General features: G+C 51.5%; 2 protein-coding genes across 2 annotated transcripts in view; one reads left to right on the top strand and one right to left on the bottom strand.

Annotated features, from left to right (window-relative positions):
* The window catches only part of Robo3 (roundabout guidance receptor 3), a 30,346-nt gene extending 23,049 nt beyond the window's left edge, over positions 1–7,297 (top strand). Inside the window, exons 12-28 of the mRNA XM_051156185.1 lie at positions 99–265; positions 840–961; positions 1,147–1,372; positions 1,563–1,684; positions 1,940–2,111; positions 2,438–2,623; positions 3,342–3,365; positions 3,445–3,487; positions 3,720–3,859; positions 4,200–4,394; positions 4,546–4,684; positions 4,825–5,037; positions 5,420–5,571; positions 5,693–5,803; positions 5,984–6,145; positions 6,566–6,777; positions 7,059–7,297. Of these exons, the coding sequence (XP_051012142.1) occupies positions 99–265; positions 840–961; positions 1,147–1,372; positions 1,563–1,684; positions 1,940–2,111; positions 2,438–2,623; positions 3,342–3,365; positions 3,445–3,487; positions 3,720–3,859; positions 4,200–4,394; positions 4,546–4,684; positions 4,825–5,037; positions 5,420–5,571; positions 5,693–5,803; positions 5,984–6,145; positions 6,566–6,777; positions 7,059–7,070 (2,398 nt within the window). The 3' untranslated portion in view covers positions 7,071–7,297. The remainder of the gene's footprint in view (positions 1–98; positions 266–839; positions 962–1,146; positions 1,373–1,562; positions 1,685–1,939; positions 2,112–2,437; positions 2,624–3,341; positions 3,366–3,444; positions 3,488–3,719; positions 3,860–4,199; positions 4,395–4,545; positions 4,685–4,824; positions 5,038–5,419; positions 5,572–5,692; positions 5,804–5,983; positions 6,146–6,565; positions 6,778–7,058) is intronic.
* A 2,857-nt stretch (positions 7,298–10,154) lies between these two features.
* Robo4 (roundabout guidance receptor 4) lies at positions 10,155–22,306 on the bottom strand. Its single transcript, XM_051156184.1, has 17 exons — positions 22,147–22,306; positions 21,456–21,788; positions 21,048–21,205; positions 20,733–20,853; positions 19,678–19,805; positions 19,340–19,568; positions 18,793–18,905; positions 17,947–18,115; positions 17,609–17,794; positions 17,466–17,508; positions 16,070–16,206; positions 15,699–15,962; positions 13,401–13,508; positions 13,028–13,166; positions 12,661–12,900; positions 12,173–12,531; positions 10,155–10,554 (listed from the first exon to the last, which is right to left on the bottom strand). The coding sequence occupies exons 1-17, from the start codon at positions 22,244–22,246 to the stop codon at positions 10,310–10,312; spliced, it is 3,072 nt and encodes a 1,023-aa protein (XP_051012141.1). The 5' UTR covers positions 22,247–22,306; the 3' UTR covers positions 10,155–10,309.
* Positions 22,307–22,755: the final 449 nt, after the last annotated feature.

Genomic DNA, 22,755 nt, shown 5'->3' with positions numbered 1-22,755 from the left:
AAGATAGTACGGTATGGTTCCATACAGAGTGGATGAGACTTTGTAGACAAGTTGGGGATTCCTGGCTTTGATGGTCCTGTCACCTCCTTCCCGTTTAGCCAAGCGGCTGGCAACACGTGGCGGACAGTGGCAGATGGGGTACAGCTGGAAACGCACACCATCAGTGGCCTGCAGCCCAATACCATCTACCTGTTCCTAGTGCGAGCTGTTGGAGCCTGGGGCATCAGTGAACCCAGCCCTGTCTCTAGGCCTGTTCAAACCCAGGGTAAGGCCAGAGGCCTAATGGGTGTGGGTATGCAATGAGTAACAACAAAGAGTAATCCCCTCCCCCCATCCAGGCCACAGAATGGTGGCAGTCCACAGGAACCCCCTCCCCCCATCCAGGCCACAGAATGGTGGCAGTCCACAGGATTTTCTTTTCATATGCCAGATCTATACTGATGGCCCAGACCACAACTGGAAGTCATGTTTCTCTCTCACAGAGGGCTCAAGAAAGGAAGGGGGGGGGTGGGTGTGACCGTCATCCACCTCAGCTGTTCCCTTACCACTGAGCTTCTTAAGTGTATGTAGCACAGATTGTTCAGACTAAAAGGGACTTGGGGTAATCAAGTGCAAATGAGAGACAAGGAGCCAAGGCCTTTAAAGAATGCACAGGGGGAAATAAATCACATTAGCTGCGCCCCCAGATTAGCTCTCTGTAAAAGATTCCCTTAGTGTAGCTGTGCTAGGCTGGATTGTATTCTAGTCTGCGAGCCAGGCAGAGGTGGAACATAAACATAGCCTTAGTACAAAGTTCTTGCCTTTGGTGGTCCCTGCTGACTGGGTTCTTTGGTCAGCAGACAGCGGCCTATCTAGGCCACTGGAGGAGCCATGGAGAGGCCAGCAAGGACTAGCTGAAGTGCGTGTGCGAATGCAGGAGCCCATAGTCCTTGGGCCCAGAACTCTGCAGGTGTCCTGGACTGTGAGTGTGGCATGGAGATGTGGTTAAAGATGGGGGTGATGGGGGGGCACGAGGGCATCTGAGAAGGAGTGAGGAGGTGAGTGGACAGGGAAGGCAGAAGGCGTGGAGTAGGGGATGGGCCTGGAGGTCCTGTGTGGCTCCAGCCTCTCCTGGGCCTAGTATACACTTTGTCCTGTTTCCTATAGGTGGATGGTCCAGTCCAGCTGGTGCAAGGGTTCCGTGTGTCTTGGAGGATTGCAGGCCTTGACGAGGGGAGCTGGACAGTGCTGGACCTACTGACTCCACACAAGCAAAGTACTGTGTTAAGAGGACTGCCCCCAGGGGCTCAAATTCAGATCAAGGTGCAAGTCCAAGGCCAGGAGGGGCTGGGGGCGGAAAGCCCTTTTGTGACCAAGAGCATTCCTGAGGAGGGTAAGCATGGCTGTGGAGTGATTTATAGACTGGGGAGGAGGGAGAGGTGGGAGCTGTGAAAAGCAAGGTGTCTGGATGGTAAAGGGGGGGGTGCCTTTCTGTTCCCTCGTGTAAGAGCAAGGAGAGTGAAGCTTCAGGCAGCTTGCAATGACTGTCTGTGTCCTCTTTACCATGCTCCACCCTGGGCTAGCCCCCAGTGGCCCCCCTCAGGGAGTGGCTGTGGCCTTGGGGGGTGATGGCAACAGCAGTATCACTGTATCCTGGGAGCCTCCACTTCCCTCCCAGCAAAATGGGGTCATCACTGAATACCAGGTACAGAGTTGACTGGAGATTGGGTGAGTGGGCTGCGGGCTACTGGCAGCGGGTGGTGTGTGTAGGTGGGGGGGGGGCGGGGGAGAAGTGAGACATAGAGCCTAAAGTTATAGTGGAGGGAAACTTATGGCTGGCTTTGGGTCTGAGAAGAGTTTGGGAGAGAGGAGAGGGGTTCAAAGCATTGTCTCCAGGCATGAGTTCCTCCTAACTGGAACCTCAAGTTTCTCCATGGGTCCTAAATCCAATTCTTCCTAGATCTGGTGCCTGGGTAATGAAAGCCGCTTCCACCTCAATCGATCTGCAGCAGGCTGGGCACGCTCTGTGATGTTCCGGGGACTGCGATTAGGCCAGCTATACCGAACCCAAGTGGCAGCAGCTACCAGCGCTGGCGTGGGCGTGGCCAGCGCACCAGTGCTAGTGCAGCTGCGTGAGTCCAGTGGTGGGCGTGGGAAAGCAGGGCCAGAGAACTTGGGGTGGGGGTGGGAAGCCAAGAGCGGGACAGCTTTCCTTTAACTCCTTCACTCGAGAGGCAAAGACAGGTGAATTTCTGTGAATTCTAGGCCAGCCTGGTCTACATAGCGGGCTCCAAGTCAGCCGAAGATACAGTGAGCTCTTGTCTCAATTAGACAATAAAATATTAAAAGTAATCAAAGAAAAATAACGGGGAAATAACTGAGGAAGTTGGTCTGGAATGGCGCCTTCCAAGCCCTGGGAGTTTGGGTTCGTCTCCTTTCATCTCTCTGACCCCTACAGCATCCTCTCCGGCAGTGGAGCCTGGGCCGGAGGTCAGCGAGGGGCTGGCGGAACGGCTGGCTAGGGTGCTGCGGGAGCCAGCCTTCCTGGCGGGCAGCAGCGCGGCGTGCGGGGTGCTGCTGCTCGGGCTCTGCGCCGCCGTGTACCGGCGCCAGAAGCTACGCAAAGAGCTCAGTCACTACACGGGTGAGAGCCACGACCCTGGGCGCTAGGAGCCCACACGGGGTGGGGGTGGTGTGGTGTGGGGGAGGTTCCATGGGAGGCGGGGCCTCAACTGAGCAAGTGGGCGGGATCTGAGGTGGTTCCACAGGGAGTACAGCCCACCAGAATGGGGAGCCAGCTTGAAAGTGAGAGGGCAGATCCAGAGGAAGAAGGATTTGGACAGAGGAGTTGAATTTAACACTGGAACACAGGCATTGCCTCTCAACCTCAGTAAAAGTACCATTCAATTTGGGGGGCCCTGTGTGACCCCTTGATGTCTAGACTGACTGGTTCAAAGATCTACTCCTTAATAAAAGCAATCTCTGGAGAGATGACAAAATCTCCAAGGTCAGAGACCTCCCAGTTTGGTTACGCATAGAAATCACTTGGGAAAACTTTAGGGGAAAAAAATGTGAAAATGAAACTGGATGTGGTGGCGCTCACCTATATTCCTAGCACCAAGGAAGGAGGGCTGGCAGAGTCAGGAGGCTCACACGTTCAAGGCCGGCCTGGGCTACTTGCTATCCTGTCTCAAAAGGAAAAAGGAGATGGACCTGATTTCCATTCCAAGAAATTAGTATACAATTGATTCAGTGTGTAACATGGGTTAGACTTGGAACCAGGACCAAGGACAAACAAATGGAGTTCCTGACCATTCACTTCATTTCCCCTCTTCTTTTTCTTCCGGGTTCCTTTTCGGAAGCCTCCTTTGCCTACACACCTGCAGGTAAGGGTCTCTACTCTGTGGGGTTCGGAACCCCAGTACCAGGTCTTCTCTTACCACTTTCCCTCTTCGTCTTCCCCAGTGTCCTTTCCACGCTCAGAGGGCCTTTCCGGATCCAGTTCCAGGTAATCCTTAGGACCTTTCTAATGACAATTGTTTCTACAGAGAGAGAGAGAGAGAGAGAGAGAGAGAGAGCCCCTTCCACTCCAGGCTTGGCCACCTCTCTACGCTCAACTTTTCCCAGTTCCTACTCCTAGCCATCATTTCTGTCCTGTGACTCTTGATTGCGTCCATCTTCCTCCCTTGGCTGGCCTCTTTTGGCTCCCCGTTCCCAATATTCACCTGCTCCCTCTTTAGGCCACCCATGGGCCTTGGCCCTGCTGCTTACCCATGGCTGGCAGACTCCTGGCCCCACCCATCCCGGAGTCCCTCAGCTCAGGAACCCAGGGGAAGCTGCTGCCCCAGCAATCCTGACCCAGATGCTAGATACTACAATGGTGAGGAGCTCTGATTCCCTTAAGGGTACACCTACCCCCATTCCCCCAAGGCTCAGCCCTCCCCTATCCCCACTTCTCACTTGTCAGCTTCCTGGGGGCGCACTGAAGGGATCATACTGAGGAACCCTGGCCTTTCTGAGGTTGCTTAGGTCTGGGGAATGGACCTTGAGCTTGAGTCACAGAACAGCCACCAGACCTTAAACTTTGCCTTGGTTTAACATGTCAGATTTGGGGTTGGGGAGGAGGTTGATCCCATAGAATCTCCTTCTGCCTTCCATTTTCCTTTGTCCTCTATGTGTGTCTGCCTCCTCCCCTGGGCTTTCCTCTTTCTTCTCCTCAGAGGCAGGAATCTCCCTGTACTTGGCTCAGACTGCACGGGGTGCTAATGCCCCTGGTGAGGGTCCTGTCTACAGCACTATTGACCCAGTGGGGGAAGAGCTTCAGACCTTCCATGGAGGGTTCCCTCAACATTCTTCTGGGGACCCGAGCACCTGGAGCCAGTATGCTCCTCCCGAATGGAGCGAGGGGGACAGTGGTATGACTCCAATTCTTAGCCTCCCCATTTTTGTTCTATCCACAATATCCTCCTCCATCCTGTGGCACCTGGCCTGTCATTTTCTCCTGACACACTGACTTCTCTCTGCCTCTTTCCTGCTCCTGGTGTGCCCCCTATCTCCTCTCCTCAGGAGCCAGGGGAGGCAAAGGGAAGCTTTTGGGCAAGCCTGTACAGATGCCCTCTTTGAGCTGGCCAGAAGCCCTGCCACCACCTCCCCCTTCCTGTGAACTTAGCTGTCCAGAGGGGCCTGAGGAGGAGCTGAAGGGCAGGTAAGGATACTGCCAGCAGCATGTGCCCCTCGAAATATGTAGATAAGCCTAAGACTAGAGGGGGAGGAGCAGGCAGAGGCTTCCAGAGAAAAGTGTGAAGTGCTCAGTCCTTCACTTCTTACCTGCCTTCTCCACCTCAGCTCAGATCTCGAAGAGTGGTGCCCACCAATGCCTGAGAAAAACCACTTGATTGAGTCAAGCTCTAGTGGAGCATGCCTAGTGGCTCCATCCCGAGGGGAAACTCCCTCTCCTACCTCCTCTTATGGACAGCAGTCCACAGCCACTCTTACCCCCTCACCTCCTGATCCTCCCCAGCCCCCTACTGACATCCCCCACCTCCATCAGATGCCCAGGTAAGGAGGGATAGAGTTCTCTGCACGTTATAGGTTCTCCGTATATATTTATTCGGGGGGTGAGTGGGTGGTTGGCTATATGAAGAAGACATGGAGGTCTCGTGGCTGTGATCAAGTGAAAGTTGTGGTGTGGGAAGGAAGTGGATGTCTAACAGAATTCTCACTCATCTTTCAGGCTGTCTCTGCAGACTTCCAAGGCATTGCATGCAAACATGGATGTCCTCACGCTCCCTAGTTTGAGGCCTTATCGGGGCGGGGGTGGGGGAGAGATCATATCTTGCCTATGCTGAGTATTAGGCAGAACACACAGCACAATGCCTGGCGTGTAGTAAGCTCTCGGTTTTGTGGAGCGAACAAATGCTGAGGCCTTATGTCATTGCAGGAGGGTGCCGCTTGGGCCAAGTTCTCCTTTCAGTGTATCCCAGCCCACTCTGAGTAGCGATGAAGGAAGGCCTGCTGGTCCAGGTGTTGGCCCCATAGTCTCCTATCACCCTACACCCAGTCCTGTCCCTAGTACAGCCAGCAGTGCTCCAGGTGAGTCAGCTAACGTTCACCTTGCTCCCACCTCACTGGACCCCTCTCAAAGCTTGCTTTCTCTTCACCCCCTTTTCAGTGCCTTCCCTTACCTGCCCCCTTTTGCCTCTTAATACTATAGGAAGGACCCACCAGGTGACTGTAGAAATGACTCCTCCACTCCATGGACACCGTGCCCGAATCCGGAAGAAACCCAAGGCTCTTCCTTACAGACGGGAGCACAGTCCTGGGGGTGAGAGGAGCCCTGGGCCCGGGAGATGGTGACACAGAGAACGGGGCAGAGAACCAAAAGGAACGGAGCCAAACCTTGGGTCACCGTTTTGCTCCCTCATGTCAGGGGAGGGGGGAAGAGAGGAGAGGGAGCAGGGTTAGGAGAAGCAGGAGACTTGGCTGAAAACAGGTTTCTCCACAGACTTGCCCCCACCCCCTTTGCCACCACCAGAGGAAGAGACAAGCTGGCCCTTGGGTCTGAGAGCAGCAGGCAGCATGTCTTCCCTAGAGCGAGACCGCAGCGGGGAGAGAAGAGTGGGACAGGCAGTGCCTCTAGGGGCCCAACGTGGGCCCCATCCAGATGGTAAGGAGAGCCAGGACAGCGGGAGGGGACTGGAAGCTTGTAGAAGTCCCAATGATGATCCCCAGCTCCCTGTCACCTTCAGTTGGATAAATGCATCTGGTCAACATTGATGCTGGTTCTTGTCCCTTTCACTTGCTGTAAACAAAAGTCCAGAGTTCCCAAGATTTTTGACCCCCCCCCCCAGGACTGAAGCCGATGAGGAAAAAAGTAGGGTCTGGGTGCTGTGTCCTCCCTTCCCCGAGTTCCCTGTGCTCAGGAGCTCCTCAAATGTTTTAACTCTCTGTCATGTCAAGGTCATGTGTTAGGCCCTCAACCTGTCAGAGCCTAGATCCTGTCCCTCAGTCATGACCCAGAGCTGAGAGAGTGCACAGGGTAGCCAGTGGACAAGTGGTGACAGTCTGCTTTCTCCTGTGGACCCAGCTGCACTTCTGGGTTGTGCTGCAGAAGAGGCCTGGCTCCCATATGGCAGACCAAGCTTCCTGGGCCATGGCCAGGGCACCAGCACCTGCTCTACCGCTGGCAGCAACTCTTCCAGGGGTTCCAGCAGCTCTCGGGGTTCTCGGGGCTCTCGGGGCCCTGGACGGAGCCGGAGCCGGAGCCAGAGCCACAGGGCAGGACAGAAACGTCGAGAGGTAGGTACCAGAGATCATAAGGAAGCAGAGCAGGCTGGGAGGTCAGGCCAGAGAAAAAACAGAAAAGTAGTAAGGGGCTTTCAGAGGAGATTACAGAGAGGGATGTAAGGAAGGAATCCTTGAGAAGAAATGACAAGAGGTGAGGGCATAATGACACACAAGAGTGAAGCCTGGGTATGCCATAGAAGTAGATTAGAAAGAAGGCAGACCCCTTACTCTGCATGGCCTGCCACAAAATGATAGCTCCTTCCCCCTCATTACATACACCCTTTTCTCCTTAGGAACCAAGATGACCCTTCATGAAGCAATGAACTTACTGGAAGTTCCACAGGGAAAGGGTGGGACCCCCTTCCTGGTCAACAGATGTGAGCCAAGAGGAGCAAGGATGGGCTGTCTTCCCTCCCAGCAATGATACTGTGACTCACTGAAGCCCACTGTCCTCACAGCTTTAGATGTCTTGGGAGCCAGAGAACTAGTTTTTCCTTTCCACCTTCTTCAGACTGAGACATGTTTGTACAAAAGGGGGCGGGGCGGGTAAAAAAGCATCCAATCTGAGCCATGGGCCATGCTTGTTTGTTATGTGCAGTGTTGTGAGTAGAGCAGGCTGTGACAGTCTGTAGACCAAAACACACTGCTAGCTTTTGCATCCTCTTGAATTTCTATGAAAATCACATGATAAGGACAGCTGATAAGTAACACCAGTCTGGCATGCATCCCAGAGGAACTGAAGTCACTGTCCACCAGTCTGTTAGCCCACCGGCCTCCAGTGTGTTAGTTCACTGGCCTCCAGTGTGCTAGCCCTCTATTCACTGACGTACAAAAACAACTTAAGGGAGGAAAGGTTTATTTTGGCTCAGCTTTTCAGACTGCGTCCATGGTTCGCTGGATCTTGTTTTGTAGCTATGGTGAGGTAAACCATCATGGAGGGGCAGGGCTGCTCACCTCATAACATCCAGGAAGCAGAAAAAAGCATACAAGAAGTGGCCAAGGCAAGATATGTGTTTTAAAGACATGATCCTAGTGACGTACTTACTCCAGTCACACCAAACCTCCTAGGAGCCCATAGACAAAGTTAGTGCCTTCAGGGACCAGTCACCTCTCCATAGTGACACAAGGTAGTAGTACAGTCCTTCACCGTATAGACCTGTTGGAGTGACATTTTATATATAAACTATAATACCCTGTTACAACCATAGGGATATCCAAGTAGCCAACACATAGATTGTTGTCCCATCTTTAGAGAACCAAGCCAAGCTCTTCTTTGGTGCTCTCCTCCAGGGCCTATCTCCTTTTCTGTAAGAAAAACCTTCACCTCATAATAAATAGAAGCTGAAAAACCCCAAAGAGAGCCAGTCTTATAGCATTTACCCATAATCCCAGCACCCAAGAGGCAAAGACAGGAAGGTTAGGAGTTCAAGGCCCGTTCCAGCTGCATAGCAGCTCTGAGGTCAAACTGGACTACATGAAACCTTGTCTCCAACAAAACAAAACAAAGAGCACATGAGTGAAACCCAAGAAGGAAACACATGCTTCTGCATAGCCCCAGGCTCTGTCACAGAGGATGCCTGAAGAAGGGTACCAATTGAGTCATTGGATCTAAGAGTTTGCCACGGACGTATATGTCACAGCTGCCATAACTCTCATCCCACAGCTGACCCATGTGTTGGCTGCCTGAATTACTCCTTGCTTCGTGCCTGCTTTGTCCTCAGTTCTCTAAATAGCTCAGACCTTCAGAGCTGTTACATTGGCCTCTGCTTTAACCTGAGTATTTGTGTATGCAAATGCCCTTTCCCCTTCGGTCTGGCAGGCACAGCTGGAATGATTCCAAGAGGAATTTCACCAGAAACTTACCAACAACATAATAATCTAAAAGAGGAAAAAAAAACGAGCGGATGTATATCCGGAGCATTCATTTCTCCTTGCAAGATCCTGCAGAGCAGTCAGGCTGGTTCACTGAGCAGAGCTCAGGAATCAGTTTCCCTGGTCACGTGGGCTTGGCTTCCTAACTCAGAGTAGTCTCCAGAAAGAGTGGCAGGGCTTTGGGACGTAGCTCCACTGGGCCTCCACATGATCACAGCCTCTCTTCACACACACACCAGAGGTATCTTCTCTGGCCCTGGTGCTGCTCTCCAGCACAACCCGCGACTTGCCCACCATGTGTGAGAGATGCAGGTAGCCTGCCCTCTAGTGGCTTTAAACGGCTCAGGACTCAGAAGTCTTTGGGTCTCTGTCCTGTAATTTTGTCTAAAGTGTATCCACTAGCCAAGGATCCCAGGTGATTCCACCTTCCGCGGGCGGGCAGCTTGTCTATTTAGCCACCCATTTTTAAGATACCATCTGGAACTGAATCTATGGAACAGGGCTGGGACTGCAGAAAACAGGAGTTGGGCTCCCCAAGATCCACAGACCCTTAGCCCCCACCCCCCACACTTCTCCTAACTACATTCTGTTTAAACTTGCTGGATATATCTCATTCCCCTTCAATTCAGAGGAGAAAGAAATGAGGACATTCCCTAAGTAACAATGAATGCTTGCTTGCCTCTCTAGCCAGGTAGCTCTTACATCTCCGCAGGTGCCCGTCCCAAAATAGAACCCAAGGGATGACGTCGCAGAACTCAAGTTTTTACAGTTTTATAGAATCAAGTTCCTTAAGCCCACAGTGACAATGGCATGAGAGTAGTGCTTTGCTTCCATGGTCTCTTGCTCTTTCTTCAGCCTTCTCCACTGACTTAACTCTGAAGCATTGACGGCGACACTAGAGGGGCCTACCGCATCCATGACATTCCTCCTTTATTTTCCTTGCATGCTGTCACTGGGGAAAGGGATGGTCTGGCCTCGAAGGGAGGAGCCCAGGTAGAAATGAGAGGGCTCCTCTAAAGTGCCCTCCACCATAGCCCTCTCCAACAGCCGTTTCGGTTCTCCACGAAGACACTGTTGGCTTCCCTTCTTCCCAGGATCCACACGGGTGGGAGATCAGTGGCCAGGCTTACTTAGGCCGAAGGCCCTGGTTGTGACAAGAGAGTCTGACGTCGTGGAGATTCTGTCTTGTTCTCAGTTTGAATCCAAGGCTCCCTGGATCCTATTTTGGTTTACTTTCATTGGTTTTAGCAATCCCAGTGAGAGGACTCTCAGAAGCTCAGTGATGATGGTCCTCTACTACAGAGAAGCACAGGACAATCCTTTACCTGTAGGAAAGCCTGGGGACGGACAGGAGAGTGGTCTGGGTGCACTTCTGGCCATTTCAGGAATAAGTCAGGAGGAATCTGGAAGTTGAAGGATAAGAAAGTTACGACCAGACCCCAGGCTTCCCCCTCCACCCCGTTTTGTTTGTTTGTGTGTGTGTGTGTGTTTTGTTTTGTTTTGTTTTTGCTTTTGGTTTTTTGGGACAAGGTTTCTCCGTGTAGCCTGGGCTGTCCTGGACTCATTTTGTAGACCAGGCTGGCCTCGAACTCACAGAGTTAATAGGCATGTGCCACTGCGCCCAGCCCAGGCTCCCTGTTGACCCTTTTGACTCTTCTCCAGAGTTTCTGGATTAAGGACACCATGTTATCAAGCCAGCCAGATACTTACCACCAGCCTTGGGCACAGCGCCATTGAGCCAGTTGTGCTGGGAAGAGAATCTAGAGTCGGGAGGCCAGGGAGGCAGCCCCCTCCCCAGCCTCTGGGTGTGGCTGATCTCAGAATCCTCCAACCAGTCTGGCCTCCACTCCCACAGAGGCAAAGAGAAGCTTCGGGTCAGGGAGAGATCATCCCGAGGGGAGGGGGGTGATGAGGCATCTGACAAGGAAGGCAGAGATCAGCAGGAGGTTCAACATTTAGCTCCTAGGGACCAATTTATGGTGAAAAGCTTAGGACTGGTACACATATATCTCCACCCCTAATCATAATCTAGCCTTAACTCAGTCCATCAGTTCCAGTGGGGCAGCCCCTGATCATGAAGTGACCTTTAATCCCAGCACTCAGGAGGCAGAGGCAGGCGGATCTCTGTGAGTTCGAGGCCAGCCTGGTCTACAAAGTGAGTTCCAGGACAGTCAAAGCTATACACATAGAAACCCTGTCTTGAAAAACAAACAAACAAACACACAAACAAACACACAAACAAACAAAAAACCCAGAGAGTAAAGACACACTTCCCTTACAACTGTTGGGTAGCTACTTCCCTATGCATTGGGCACTTTCAACCTGGATACGGTTTTTCTTTTTTCATTTATTTTATTTAAAAAAAATATTTATGTATGTATTATTTATATAATATTCTCTCCACATGTGAATCTGCATGCCAGAAGAGGGCACAAGACCTCATTATAGATGTGTGAGCCACCATGTGGTTGCTGGTAATTGAACTCAGGACCTTTGAAAGGACAGACAGTGCTCTTAACCACTGAGGCATCTCTTCAAGCCCTTATTTTGCTTTTAAGTATGCATGGATTTGCCTAAATTACAGTGCACTGCCGATGGAGACCACAAGAGGGCATCGGATCCCCTAGACCTAAGATTACAGGTGACTCTGAGACATCTGAAGTGAGTGACCTGAACATGGGTCCTCTTCAAGAACAATGAAGAATTCTTAACCACTGAGCCATTTCTCTAGCCCTGGCCCAGATAATTTTTGTCCTGTCACTTGCTATAAGCCTTGTTGTTTTTCTTGAGATCAAAGGGTAGAGTAAGGAAGGGTTAAGTAAGGTAGGCATGAAGGATCATGTGCGTTTGTGCGTGTATAGGGTGAACTTCCAAGGGGCCAGTGAACACCAGGTCACCTTCTGCCGACATGGAGTGAGACTGAGCCCAGGTGTTTCTCAACCTCAGCCATGGACAGGGAATCGCGAGGCCTGGAAGCACAGCAGGAGCTAAGAGGCCTATGAAACAAATGCCAGTTGAGAGAAGACCGGCTATAGAGCAGCTTTTCCTGGGACCCACGTCTGGGGAATAGTACGGTTCTGGAGATGGGGGTTTGGGCCACCCACCTGGCTTCCTCTAGGCTTCAGAACTGGACCATTTGTCTTTGATCTATGAGGGATTCTAAGGAGGTGGACGCATCTGTCTGACCTAGTGTTTCTCGATTTGGAAAACAGGCAAAGAACATTCTTCATGGAGCTCTTAATAATGCATGGGAAGCACTTCTCTGAGCACCGAGGACATAGCAATCATTTAGTAAAAAGCACCTCTCCTCCCTTCTGAGGCAAAATCCTACTGTGTAGCTCAGGTTGGCCTGCAATTCACAATTTTATTGTTTCGGCTTCCCAAATGCTGAGATTCCAAGCACTCGCCATCGCACCTCAATAAAGCTAGTTGTTGAAATGACAGCAAGGATGACAATGACTAGGAAACCTTGATTCTTGGCTATGGAAAAGGGGAGCTATGTCCACTCTGAGGGAGTCAGGTGGCCCCCACGTACCAGTGAAGACACAGTCAGCTTCCCTGGGCTCCAGACCAAAACCAAAGCTATCGACAGCCACTGCCAGGGCACGAGCAAAGTGAGCATCAGCAAGGAAGGAGCCATCAGAGGAGCTGACCAGGCTGGCCCTGGCGCTGGGGACATTGTCCTCAGAAGCGGAGCCCCAACCGTTGGCCAGGGAGCCCTCGCTGGGGGTAGGAGTAGGGCAGGGCCGAGGTGGGCACAGTAAGTTTCCAACCTCAGACCCCACCCCGCCACCGGCTCTGTCCATGTCTGCCAGTCCTGAGGATGCTGGTATGCTGATATAGCCGTAGGTTGTTGGGGGTGAAGGAGCCCTTGGCATAGGAGACACACTGTTTCTAAAAGGCAAAAAAATGAGAGCCAGTACACTGGTTAGGGCACAGTAGCAGGAACATGGCAATCGAGGCAGGCATGTATGCTCCCTGGCATGCTTAGCTGGAGCATTTCACTTCTCCCAGGATACTCACCTGGGTGTCTCCTCCCCTTCACTGAGCTCCAGGCACAGGGCTACCTCCTCAGGGGTGAGTACACTGTCCTGATCCTCTTCTTCTAAAGATGACAGTGAGGAGCTGGAGAGGTTGCTGGAGGCTGGGCTAGGACCAGAGAGGAAAGAGGCCTGGGGGCTGGGAGGCCTGGAGGAGCTAAGGATGGAGAGAGGGGCCACTGGCAGTAGGTCAGAGGAGGGAGCTTGGAGCTTCTCCACACACCTGGTTAGGGGATGGGAGAGGCGACAGGTTAGTTAGAATTGTTCTAACTCAGCCTTGGTCTAATCTCAGCAACATCCCCTACAACCCTCAGTGTCTCAACTCTGTTTCCTGACCCATGCCCTCTTACTGGCTCTGCTGATCATGACTAGGGGCTCCACAAAGAGAGACCGGTGTTGGAGGGAGTGGACGAGTTGCTAGCTCACTGGAGTTGCGTTGAAGCTGTGGTCCCAGGGCACGCCAGGCTACCACGGCTCTGGGGGCTTCTCCTGGGGAAGCAAGGGTTGGGCCTGAGAACAACACGCTCTCCAGAATCACACACAGTCAAGATCCCAACCTGCTCAGACCCCAGTTTACTGCCCAGCCCACTTAGCTACACACACACACACACACACACACACACACACACACACACACACACACAACACACATACCAGCAGAACCAAGAAGCACCTGGCCTGGTGGGTCTGAAGCCTGCCTTCCCCTTAGGGACACTCTCTCACCTGGGCTTTGGGAAAGGTTCCTGGAGGCCCTGCCTCCCATCTCCCAGGCCCATATTTCCATGGGGTGGCTGCCCCGCAGCAGTGGGGAGCTGTTGGCTTGGTGCAACTCTGCAAGAGAAAGACAGCTGTTAGGGACAGCAAGAGCAAGCTTCTCAGACCCCAGTCAAAGGCGCTCAGTGCCTGGGACCTAGAATCTAGATAAGAGGGAGAAAACTAGTCCTCTCTGCCCCATCCTTCTCCAGCCCTCATATGCTGGGAAGAGCACTGAGTGGTTCCAATGTGTGACTTCAGTAAAACGCTTCGAGCTTTCTGATCCTCACATTCACTTGTAAACAACCACTTCAAAGGATGTTGAGGAGTCAATAAGAACAGATTGGAAAGCTCCTGGCTCAGACAGATATTTCCAAAACTAGCTTTCTTTTCTTTGGCTGTGTGCATTTCAGTGTTCCTGATCTCTTTTTCCCTCACTCTGCGGCTCTCCTCTTCAATTCTGCTCCATGAAAACAAATATTCCTCTTCTTAGAGAGAATTTGTTAATATTTTTTCATTTCTCACATTGCAAGTAGCCTTGTCCTGAGATGCTTGACTGTTTCTTGATTGGGGAAGTAGGAAGACAGGGTATTGGAGTGAGGTGAAACAGAGCTAAGTGAAAAATCTAAACCACACGCTAGCAAGTCCTGTGGCAGAATTAGAAGCTCCCTAAGACATGGCTGAGGGTGGGACTCAATGGGAAGGTACGTGCTAGGCAGGTGTGAAGCCCCCTGGTGTGAAGGCCCCTGGTGTGAAGCCCCCAGGTTCAAACTCCAGCATCAAAGGGAAAAAAGGAAGACAGAAGGGAGGGAGAAAGAGAGGAAGGGAGGAAAAGAATAAGTGGTCATAGAAGATAAGTCATCCTTTTCTAGAACTGTTAATGTCCTAAGAGGGATCATATATTCCATTAAAGTCATTGTGACTTGCCACACAAAAGGCTGTTGTGTTTGTTTGTTGGGCCAGTTGGTTGGTTTTGAGGATTGAATCCAGGCCCTGCTACATGCTGACTGCAGGCTTTACCATTGAGTTTATAACCCCTAAATGAGACTTATTCCAACGATTTTTAGCTGACATTTCATTACCACAAAAGATTGATAATGCAATAGCCCCGAGGCAAAATTAGAAAGAGTGCCAGCTTATTAATATTTACAGTCACATAAAATTGTCCATATTGAACAAGCTCTTAATTACTCTTAATCCCCCCCTTGTCTTTTTTTTTTTTTAACTGAAGTTGGATTTTATCTACTTAAAAACAACTGACTATAAAAATATTGGCTAAGTCTCTCTCAGTAGTTCAGAAAGTCCATAAAGATGGCAGGCAGAGTACAAGGGCGTGCTCTGCAGGGCAGCAGCTGGGAAAAACAGCCCCCAATACAGGGAACTTCCTAGGTGATTCCCACGGAATTCAGTGGTTTTGGGGGACAAATCATCCTGCTTTCAGAATTCTGCTCTGCAGCTTATTTTGGAATTTTGAACAAGCTACCCAATCATTTTGTCTCTCTTTTCTCATTTGTAAAATTACAGAGACAATGTCCACCTAATCCACCTTGGGGATGAAATTATAAAAAATACAAGTAAAGCAGCTAGCACATAAGCAGTTGCTTGAGAAATAGAGTTTATGATTGTTTCCTTCTTAGACAGGCAGCTGGAAGTAAAGAGATAAATCTGCTCTCTAAGTGTTATAGGTATCGCTTCATATTACAGGGGCATGGTTGAGTTTGTGAACACAGAATCTGTCTACATGAAGGGCTGGTTACAAACATTTCTCTCTGAGAAGGTGATTGACAGTCAGTGTCCAAGCAGACCAGCATATAATGGGTGGGGCACAAATTCTGGAAATCCCAGCATTTGTTTGTTTGTTGTTTTTGCTTGCTTTTTTTTTTTTTTTTTTTAACACTGGTTGCCTTAGGACAGGACGTAGCTACACTTGTTTGTTGGTCAGCACAGATGGGTCTCCTAAGAGGAAAAACGGTTTACCCAATGTCTCTTGTATCCACCATGCCTGGCATGCCGTGGTGCTTGTTAAATGTTTTCTAAGTCATGTGGACTGCAGAGCCAAGGCCTAGTATGGTAAAGAAAAACTGAGGTGAGCATACACCCAGCTGAGCGCTCTGCAGATGGAGACAGAGGTCTGTGTCCACTGGGAGACAACAGCAGGTTCGGGAGGTTGCTCAGCCCACACTCAACTTGATCAAAGCCAATGGACCACATTACCACTCCTAGTCCCACCCCCATCTTCCCAGAGCAGGACTTTGCTCCCATCCTTACCCTGCTTCTTTTTGGCCTTCCAAGCCTCTGCAGGGGCCAGCGACATGCGTGGGGAATAGAGTCCTCTGCGGCTGCAGAGACTATCTGAGCTAGCCCAGGGGCTGGAGGTTCCGGCAAACTTAGATGGAAGGCGCCTAGCAGCTGGTGTCTGGGGGCTTGGCCGAACTGGAGGGCTGGAGGGCTGCTCTGCAATGAGGGAGCCATAGAAAGTGCTGGTGTCTGGAAGCAGGGGCACACCGGGGCTTCGGGGGTCCCAGGAGATCACTGACATAAAAACGACAAAAGGAATTATAGGGAGCACATTGCACTCCCCACCCCTCGTCCATTCCCGAGTTCCGCCCCCCCCCCGCCCCGGCAGGAGGCATAGTTACAGGACCGTCTGCTGTCTAATGGGTCCCGAGGGTCCCCTCCCAGCCGACTACTGAGGCTGCTGCTGCTGCTGAGGTCTCGAGAGCCAGAGGTGGAACGCCAGGTGTCTGCCAGCCACGGGGAGTCACTGTGGTCCATCCTGTGGCAGTGGTGGTGGTGGTGGGGGCAAATTAGTCAAGACATCCGGCTCAGAGGGTGGCAGCAGGAATAGAAATGGTAGTGCCTGCTTTCTCTTTACGGCTGTTTTTGGGTTTTTTGTTCTTTTTTGGATTTTGTAGTCCCCCAGAAACCTCTAACCTGGCGCCCTTGAACTCAGCGTATCTTCCTATCTTGGGATCCAGGGAAGGCTACATTGTCCAGAGGACAGATACTGAGATGAAAAGAACAAATACAGAACCAGGCAAACGTGGATTGAAATTCCCCTCGTGCCACATTTTAGCTCTTCGACAGAGGAAATAAATCTATCAGTCTCTTTGAGCCACCCTGCTCCCTCAACTGTTAAATGGCAACAAAGAGAACCTCCATGTAAGACTGATGTTGTAAATTGAGTTGAGGAAATTTGAGGTCACTCTGCTGGCAGAATAGAAGCTTGCTCGAGTGCATATTGGCTTCCCACTTCAAGGGCAGCAGTTTGATAAAATGACTTCTCTGCCTAGAGCCTTCCATTGATCCCTATTTACCAAAATAGAGTTCAGAAACCTAGCATGGCTAAGTCTCCCTGGTTTTTTTCTTCACAGGGTATGTGTAGGAGCCGGGTGTGGTGGCGCACGCCTTTAATCCCAGCACTTGGGAGGCAGAGTCAGGCAGATCTCTGTGAGTTCGAGGCCAGCCTGGTCTACAAAGCGAATCCAGGACAGTTAAGGCTACACAGAAAAACCTTGTCTCGAAAAAACGAACAAAAAACAAACCCAAAAACAAAACAAAACAAAAAAACTAAACCTATATCCTAGGGTCTGACCGCCCCCTGCTGGAAGGATGCAGCATATGCAAGACAGGTGGATGGCTTAAAACGCAGGGATTATGTAGAAAGCGAAGGTGCTATCAGGGCGACACTGGAACACAGAGGAAATAAGACACGAGAGCTGCTCCTTTCCTGCCAACTACTAGTCACTTAACAGCAGGCATAGTGAGAGCAGATGACAAGGAGAACAGGCAGGTGGTCAGGAGGCCAGCTGCGAAGCCTTTGGCAAAAACAGTTAAGTTTTATGATTCAAGTCGCTCAGCTGTCGAGGGGGGTACATTGAAAGAGGTTATTAGTCACGTGGCGTCCAGGAGAGCTTCAGGTACTAGAATCCTAAACTGCCTGGTGGGAGGGTGGACTATACCTCCACCCAATTCTCCGCGGAGACTCCACTGACTCTGCCCTTTCTGTCTAAGGATTTCTTCTTAGCCTCTCACCTGTGTTTTAGAATGGCGTCCTCACTGGTATATCTGTACAGACCTGGAAGGAAAGAATGGAACAGCTCAGTGAAGATCCCAGCATCTTCCTAGAGATCTATGCCCCTGTGGCATTCCGGAGATCTATACATATGGGCTCTCACCTGGTCCCAGGTGCACCCCAGCTTTGCGTCGTCTGTAGATACACACAGCAATGCCTAGTAGCAGCAACCAGAGCAGGACGGCACCACTGGCAATGACTTCTGGTCGCCTCAAGGTGGCCCTCAGCTGATCCAGGGTCCAGGGACCATGTTTCCTGGGGTCTTGTGCTGATTGCTCCATGGCCTGCTCTATTTGGGATGTGGAGCTCAGAGGGAGTGCAGGAGTGACAACGAGGGAGCAACAGACAATAGGGAAGAGCTGGAAATGTAAGGCAGGGACAGGAGGACAGAAGGATGACATGGGCGTGGGGTGGAGGGCATGGATAGGGCCTTTCTCTCACCTAGAAGTAGGCAGACAGGGCTACTGGGCTCTCCAGCCCCAGCACCAGTGACTGCAGCCACTTGCACACAATAGGAGCCTGACATTCGTGTGGAGATCTCCAGCTGGGTCTGTCCACCCACCACAGTCCAGTTGGCAGCTGGCAATGAGGAGTTCCCCAGACTCCAGACCTGGGGGCACAAGCAAAAGTGAGCAGTTGCCCTAGTGACATCCCAGAACCCTTCATGTGCAGATGGGCACGTGCCATCTTCCTGGGGGCTGCCAAACGAAACAACACTACAGTCAGTCATAGGGACCTATGCTCCCTCCTCTACCAAGGGAGAGAGGCTTTTCTCTGGACAGATGGAAGGACAAATGTAATCTGCTAAAACGCACCCAGGACCAGTGGTTCTGTGTGCCTTCAAGTCACCTAAAGGCTTGCTAAACTACAGGTAGAAGCTTCCACTCCATTCTCTGATTCAGGGGGACTGGGAAAGAGCCCGAGAGTCTGTCTTCCTAAGGAGTATCAGGGTGATTTGTACCAACAGTGGCATTTTGAGCATTCCTGTCTTATAGACTTAGGTATGACCGGGCCTGGCTTGATTTCTGCTCTGTTTCTTCCATCTATAACCACAATCTGGCTTTCTATGTATAAATTGGAGATATTCAGTCTAAAGCTGTTTGTGAGATGAAACGGGATGGTAGCTTGGCAGGGTCTGGCAGACCAAGGAGGCACTTGCACACTGCTCAACAAAAACAAACTCCCTTCGCTTTTTCTTAGATGCTGGTTTGTAGCGGTCATGGCAAGAATAAGCAGGACTCCAGGGGAGAGAAGTCTACTGGTCCATGTCATTTTATAGGGACTAACCTGGTAACCACGGATAACGCCATTATGGTTTTCAGCTGGCGGTGGAGCCCAACGCACAAGGACACTACTGTTGCCAAGTTTTAGAGTCACGTCTTGAGGTGGCGCGCTGGGCACTGGAAAAAAAAAGGACGAGACTGTTAGAAGTGCTGAAGTAGAGGGCTCTGTGCAAGGGTCAAGAGTGGGGCTGGGGCCAGGCTTCGTGGCGCACGCCTTTAATCCCAGCACTAGGGAGGCAGAGGCAGGCGGATCTCTGTGAGTTCGAGGCCAGCCTGGTCTACAAAGCGAGTCTAGGACAGCCCAGGCTACACAGAGAAACCCTGTCTCGAAAAACCAAACCAAAACAAACCAAAACAAAAAAGAGTGGGACCGGAGAGTTAAAAAAAAAAAAAAAAAAAAAAAAAACCTGCTTCCTACAGCTGTTTGCTGACTCACCATACCCAAGGTGCATGATAAAAGAGGAGTCCCTCTCGCCCCCCAGCACGTCCAGACTGGATTGGAATAGATGAGGAACCACCTCCGTCTAGGCCAATCAGAGCCCTTCCCTGACCTTGTTCGGGCAGCCTCAGGAGCAACACGTTGCTGTCAGGGCCTCGAGCGCGACCGGAAGACGGTCTCACTTTGAATTCGTAGTCTCGGCCCCAGTGGAGGCCCCCAAGCTTCGCACTCTGCAAGCCACCCAGCAGCACCTCTGTCCATGGAGATCTCTGGTCCCCGGGGGCTCTCTGGGCCCTGAACAAGGCTGTGTACGACTCAGCAGGCGCAGCAGGACCGCTCACCTGGGGAGAAGTCGGAGTAAGGATAAGGGGCTTGGGGAGCTCATGACAGCCGGCATCTGAGCTTTCACTGCGGTGAGCTCTCACTGTTCTGGGTCCTCTGCCTCCTCACCTTCCAGCTGAGCCACACAGCTGGCCCAGGCTTGGGGCCTTTCGCAGGTTCTGGTTTCAGCAGCGTCACATTTTCCAGCTGAATGCGAACAGCCAGAAGCTCCAGATGTTCGCTGTGGTCCCGTGACTCTGTGGGGGAACGCACGGGTGGGATGGAAGAGTGGAGCGTACCTTCATCGTGGTCAAACTTGTCTCCCCGAGTTTTCAGGTCTGAAGTACTTCTATGTCCATTCTAGCTGCCCATGGGGAGGCTTCACCACTTGGACCCCGAACCCCATACCTTGCCACCACACTAACTGGAGTCTCCTACCTTACCTTGGACTTTGCATGTGGGTCTAAGTATGTGTTCCTATGTGCACATGTGGATGAGCATCCATATGGAAGCCAAACGTCGACAACAGAGTCTTTCTTTCTTTTTTTTTTTTAATTCACTTATTTATTATGCATATAGTGTTCTGCTTGCATGTACACCTGCATCAGATCACATTATAGATGGTTGTGAGCCACACACCATGTGGTTGCTGGGAGTTGAACTCCGGACCTTTGGAAGAGCAGTTGGTGAGTGCTCTTAACCTATAAGCCATCTCTCCAGCCCCAGAGACTTTCTTTATTAGTGCTCTCCACCGTGTCTTTTGAGACAAGGTCTCTCAGTGAACGTGGAATTCACTGTGTAGAGTAGACTGGCTGGCTGGCTTCTGGGATCCACCTGTCGCCCATCCACCCCACTACTGGGATTATCAACACACACTGTCACGCTCTACTTTAACATGGGTGCTGGAGATCTGAACTCAGTCCCCACGTATCCTGTGTTTGCTGTCAATGGAGATTGGTATTGTCCCAAAGAACCTATTGACCCTAAGCAACTGGAAAGAAGTAAAGCATCTGCACCTCCCTCTCTCTACTAACCTTCTTTCTCTCTTACATAGGGTTAAGGGGTTGGTGGAAGGGAGGTAGAGGCATCAATACACCAGATAAAATAGAGCCTAAAATCAAGTGTCAATAGACGAATGTGAAGCAAACACTGCCCACTGAGTTATCTCTTGAGTCCGTCCTTACCCTGGATAGACACCCGGGCTGCTCTGCTTTCCCGTTGCCCTGCATTGTTGGTGGCCATACACATATAGGTCCCCGTGTCATTCTTCTCTGCTTGTTCCACCACCAGGGAATCCCCAGTCACCTGTCAGGTTCAGATACGCTCTGAAGTCTTCAACGTGAGGAGAAGCTTAGAGGTTGGAGGGCAGCCTGAGCTCTCATTGCCCTCCCTCCTTTCCTCAGATCTGCCAGGCGACATGCCACTGGTCAGTTGCTTGGTGTGCCCAGGAGAAGAGGATGTATGGGAAAAGGAGTTGCCAGGAAGGGGGCTCCACTCACTGTGTGCCTCCCTGGATGGAGGACCAGGGATCTCCCGTCTTTCCACCAAGAGACTGAGGGCTTTGGGTAGCCCCAGGGCGGCCCACATTCAAGAACAAAGCGCTTGCCCACCATGGCCACTGTGTCCTGAGGCTGGATCTGGAAGTCCTCCTGGAGGACTGTTAGGAGGTCAGCAGGTCAGCAAGATGGGTATCTACCCACCCGGAGACCTTTTTTGGCTTATCTTAGCATGCTTAACCAATTCGGCTGAGCCCACTTCCTTGGCCTTCTATGTCCATTTTAACCTAGTTGTCCATCCCAAGACCTCCAGGCCAGGCCTCCCTTCATGGATAGCCCCTCATATTTCCCTGGACACAAGCTTCTCAGTCTAGCTTTGCTTCACCCTGGGCCTATGCTCCCAAGCCTCACCAGCCACAGACAGCCTAGCACCCCGGCTCACTGCTGTGCCCAGCCGGTTGCTGGCCTCACATGTGTAGACACCCAGGACTGCTGAGAGGACATTCTGGTCATCTTGTGGGCTTCCCTGGACTGGGGGCCGACGTAGCAGGAGGGTCCCATCAGGCAGGAGGTAATGTAGGTCTGGGGTGGCCATGCTGAGGGGCTGCCCATTCAGCAGCCAGCGGATAGTGGGAGGTGGTTGGCCCGATGCTCTGCAGCTCATCTTGGCTGGGCCAGGACCCTGAAGCAGCTGGTCCTGGGGCTGAACTAGGATCTGGGGTGGAGAATCCAGTGCGTTGCCTCCTAGGAGGGAAAGAGAAAAATCCCTGCACTGCACTCTTTCCGTGTCTCGTGTAGGAGTCCGCTAGATGGCTTATACAACTGACTGTCCATTTCCAAATACAAAGCTAACTGGGAGGGGAGACGGTCAGTGTCTACAGGCTGGGAGTCTGCATAGATCTTTCTGTCTCTGTCACACACATACCGATGCCTGTAACCCGTTACCCACCCACCTCCACCGTCATCGTCTCTGGTACTTCCACCGCTAAAGAGGAGAAATACACCAGAGATCCTCTTTTGTTCTGCTGGCCTTGGATCCAGTCTGTGGATCCTGCCACAATTCCAGGCACGCGTGGGCTAGGAGAGGGAGGGCCCTACTCACCCATGATGAAAAGAAGCAGTAGGGGCAGAGGCCACCTAGTCCCTAGGAGGCCCAGTCCTCCAGAGCTCATGGCTGCTCTCAGCTCCTCTCCTTGTCCCATACGGTTTGTCCTGTAGTTAGTTCTGAGCTCACAGCAGAAAGGGAAGGGGAGGGGTGGGGTGGTGGTAGTTGTTTGTCACTGAGACTCTGTCCCAGTAGGGAAGCAGCTTTGAGGAAGCGGGTGCTTCCTGCCTGGCAAACGGTGCCTTAGAGAACTGGGAGGGGACCAGAGGTGAGAAATTCTCTGACTTCTACACTTTAGCTATAACCTCCCAACACTAACTTCAGCCCTAAGGGTTACCTCACGTCTGAGGTAAATTTCTTAGATGAAATTTTTTTCTTTTCTGTTTTTTTTTTTTAAGACAGGGTTTCTCTGTGTATCCTTGGCTGTCCTGGACTCGCTTTGTAGACCAGACTGGCCTTGAACTCATAGCGATCCTCCTGCCTCTGCCTCCCAAGTGCTGGGATTAAAGGTGTGCGCCACCACGCCGGGCTCAGAATTTCTTAAATGAAACCCAGTGTGAGAATTTCTTAAATGAAACCCTCACACTGACCATAATTGTACCTACA

This window comes from Acomys russatus, chromosome 14 (genome assembly GCF_903995435.1).
Source record: "Acomys russatus chromosome 14, mAcoRus1.1, whole genome shotgun sequence".
Taxonomy (NCBI): domain Eukaryota; kingdom Metazoa; phylum Chordata; class Mammalia; order Rodentia; family Muridae; genus Acomys; species Acomys russatus.
This window is presented reverse-complemented; position numbering and strand designations above follow the sequence as displayed.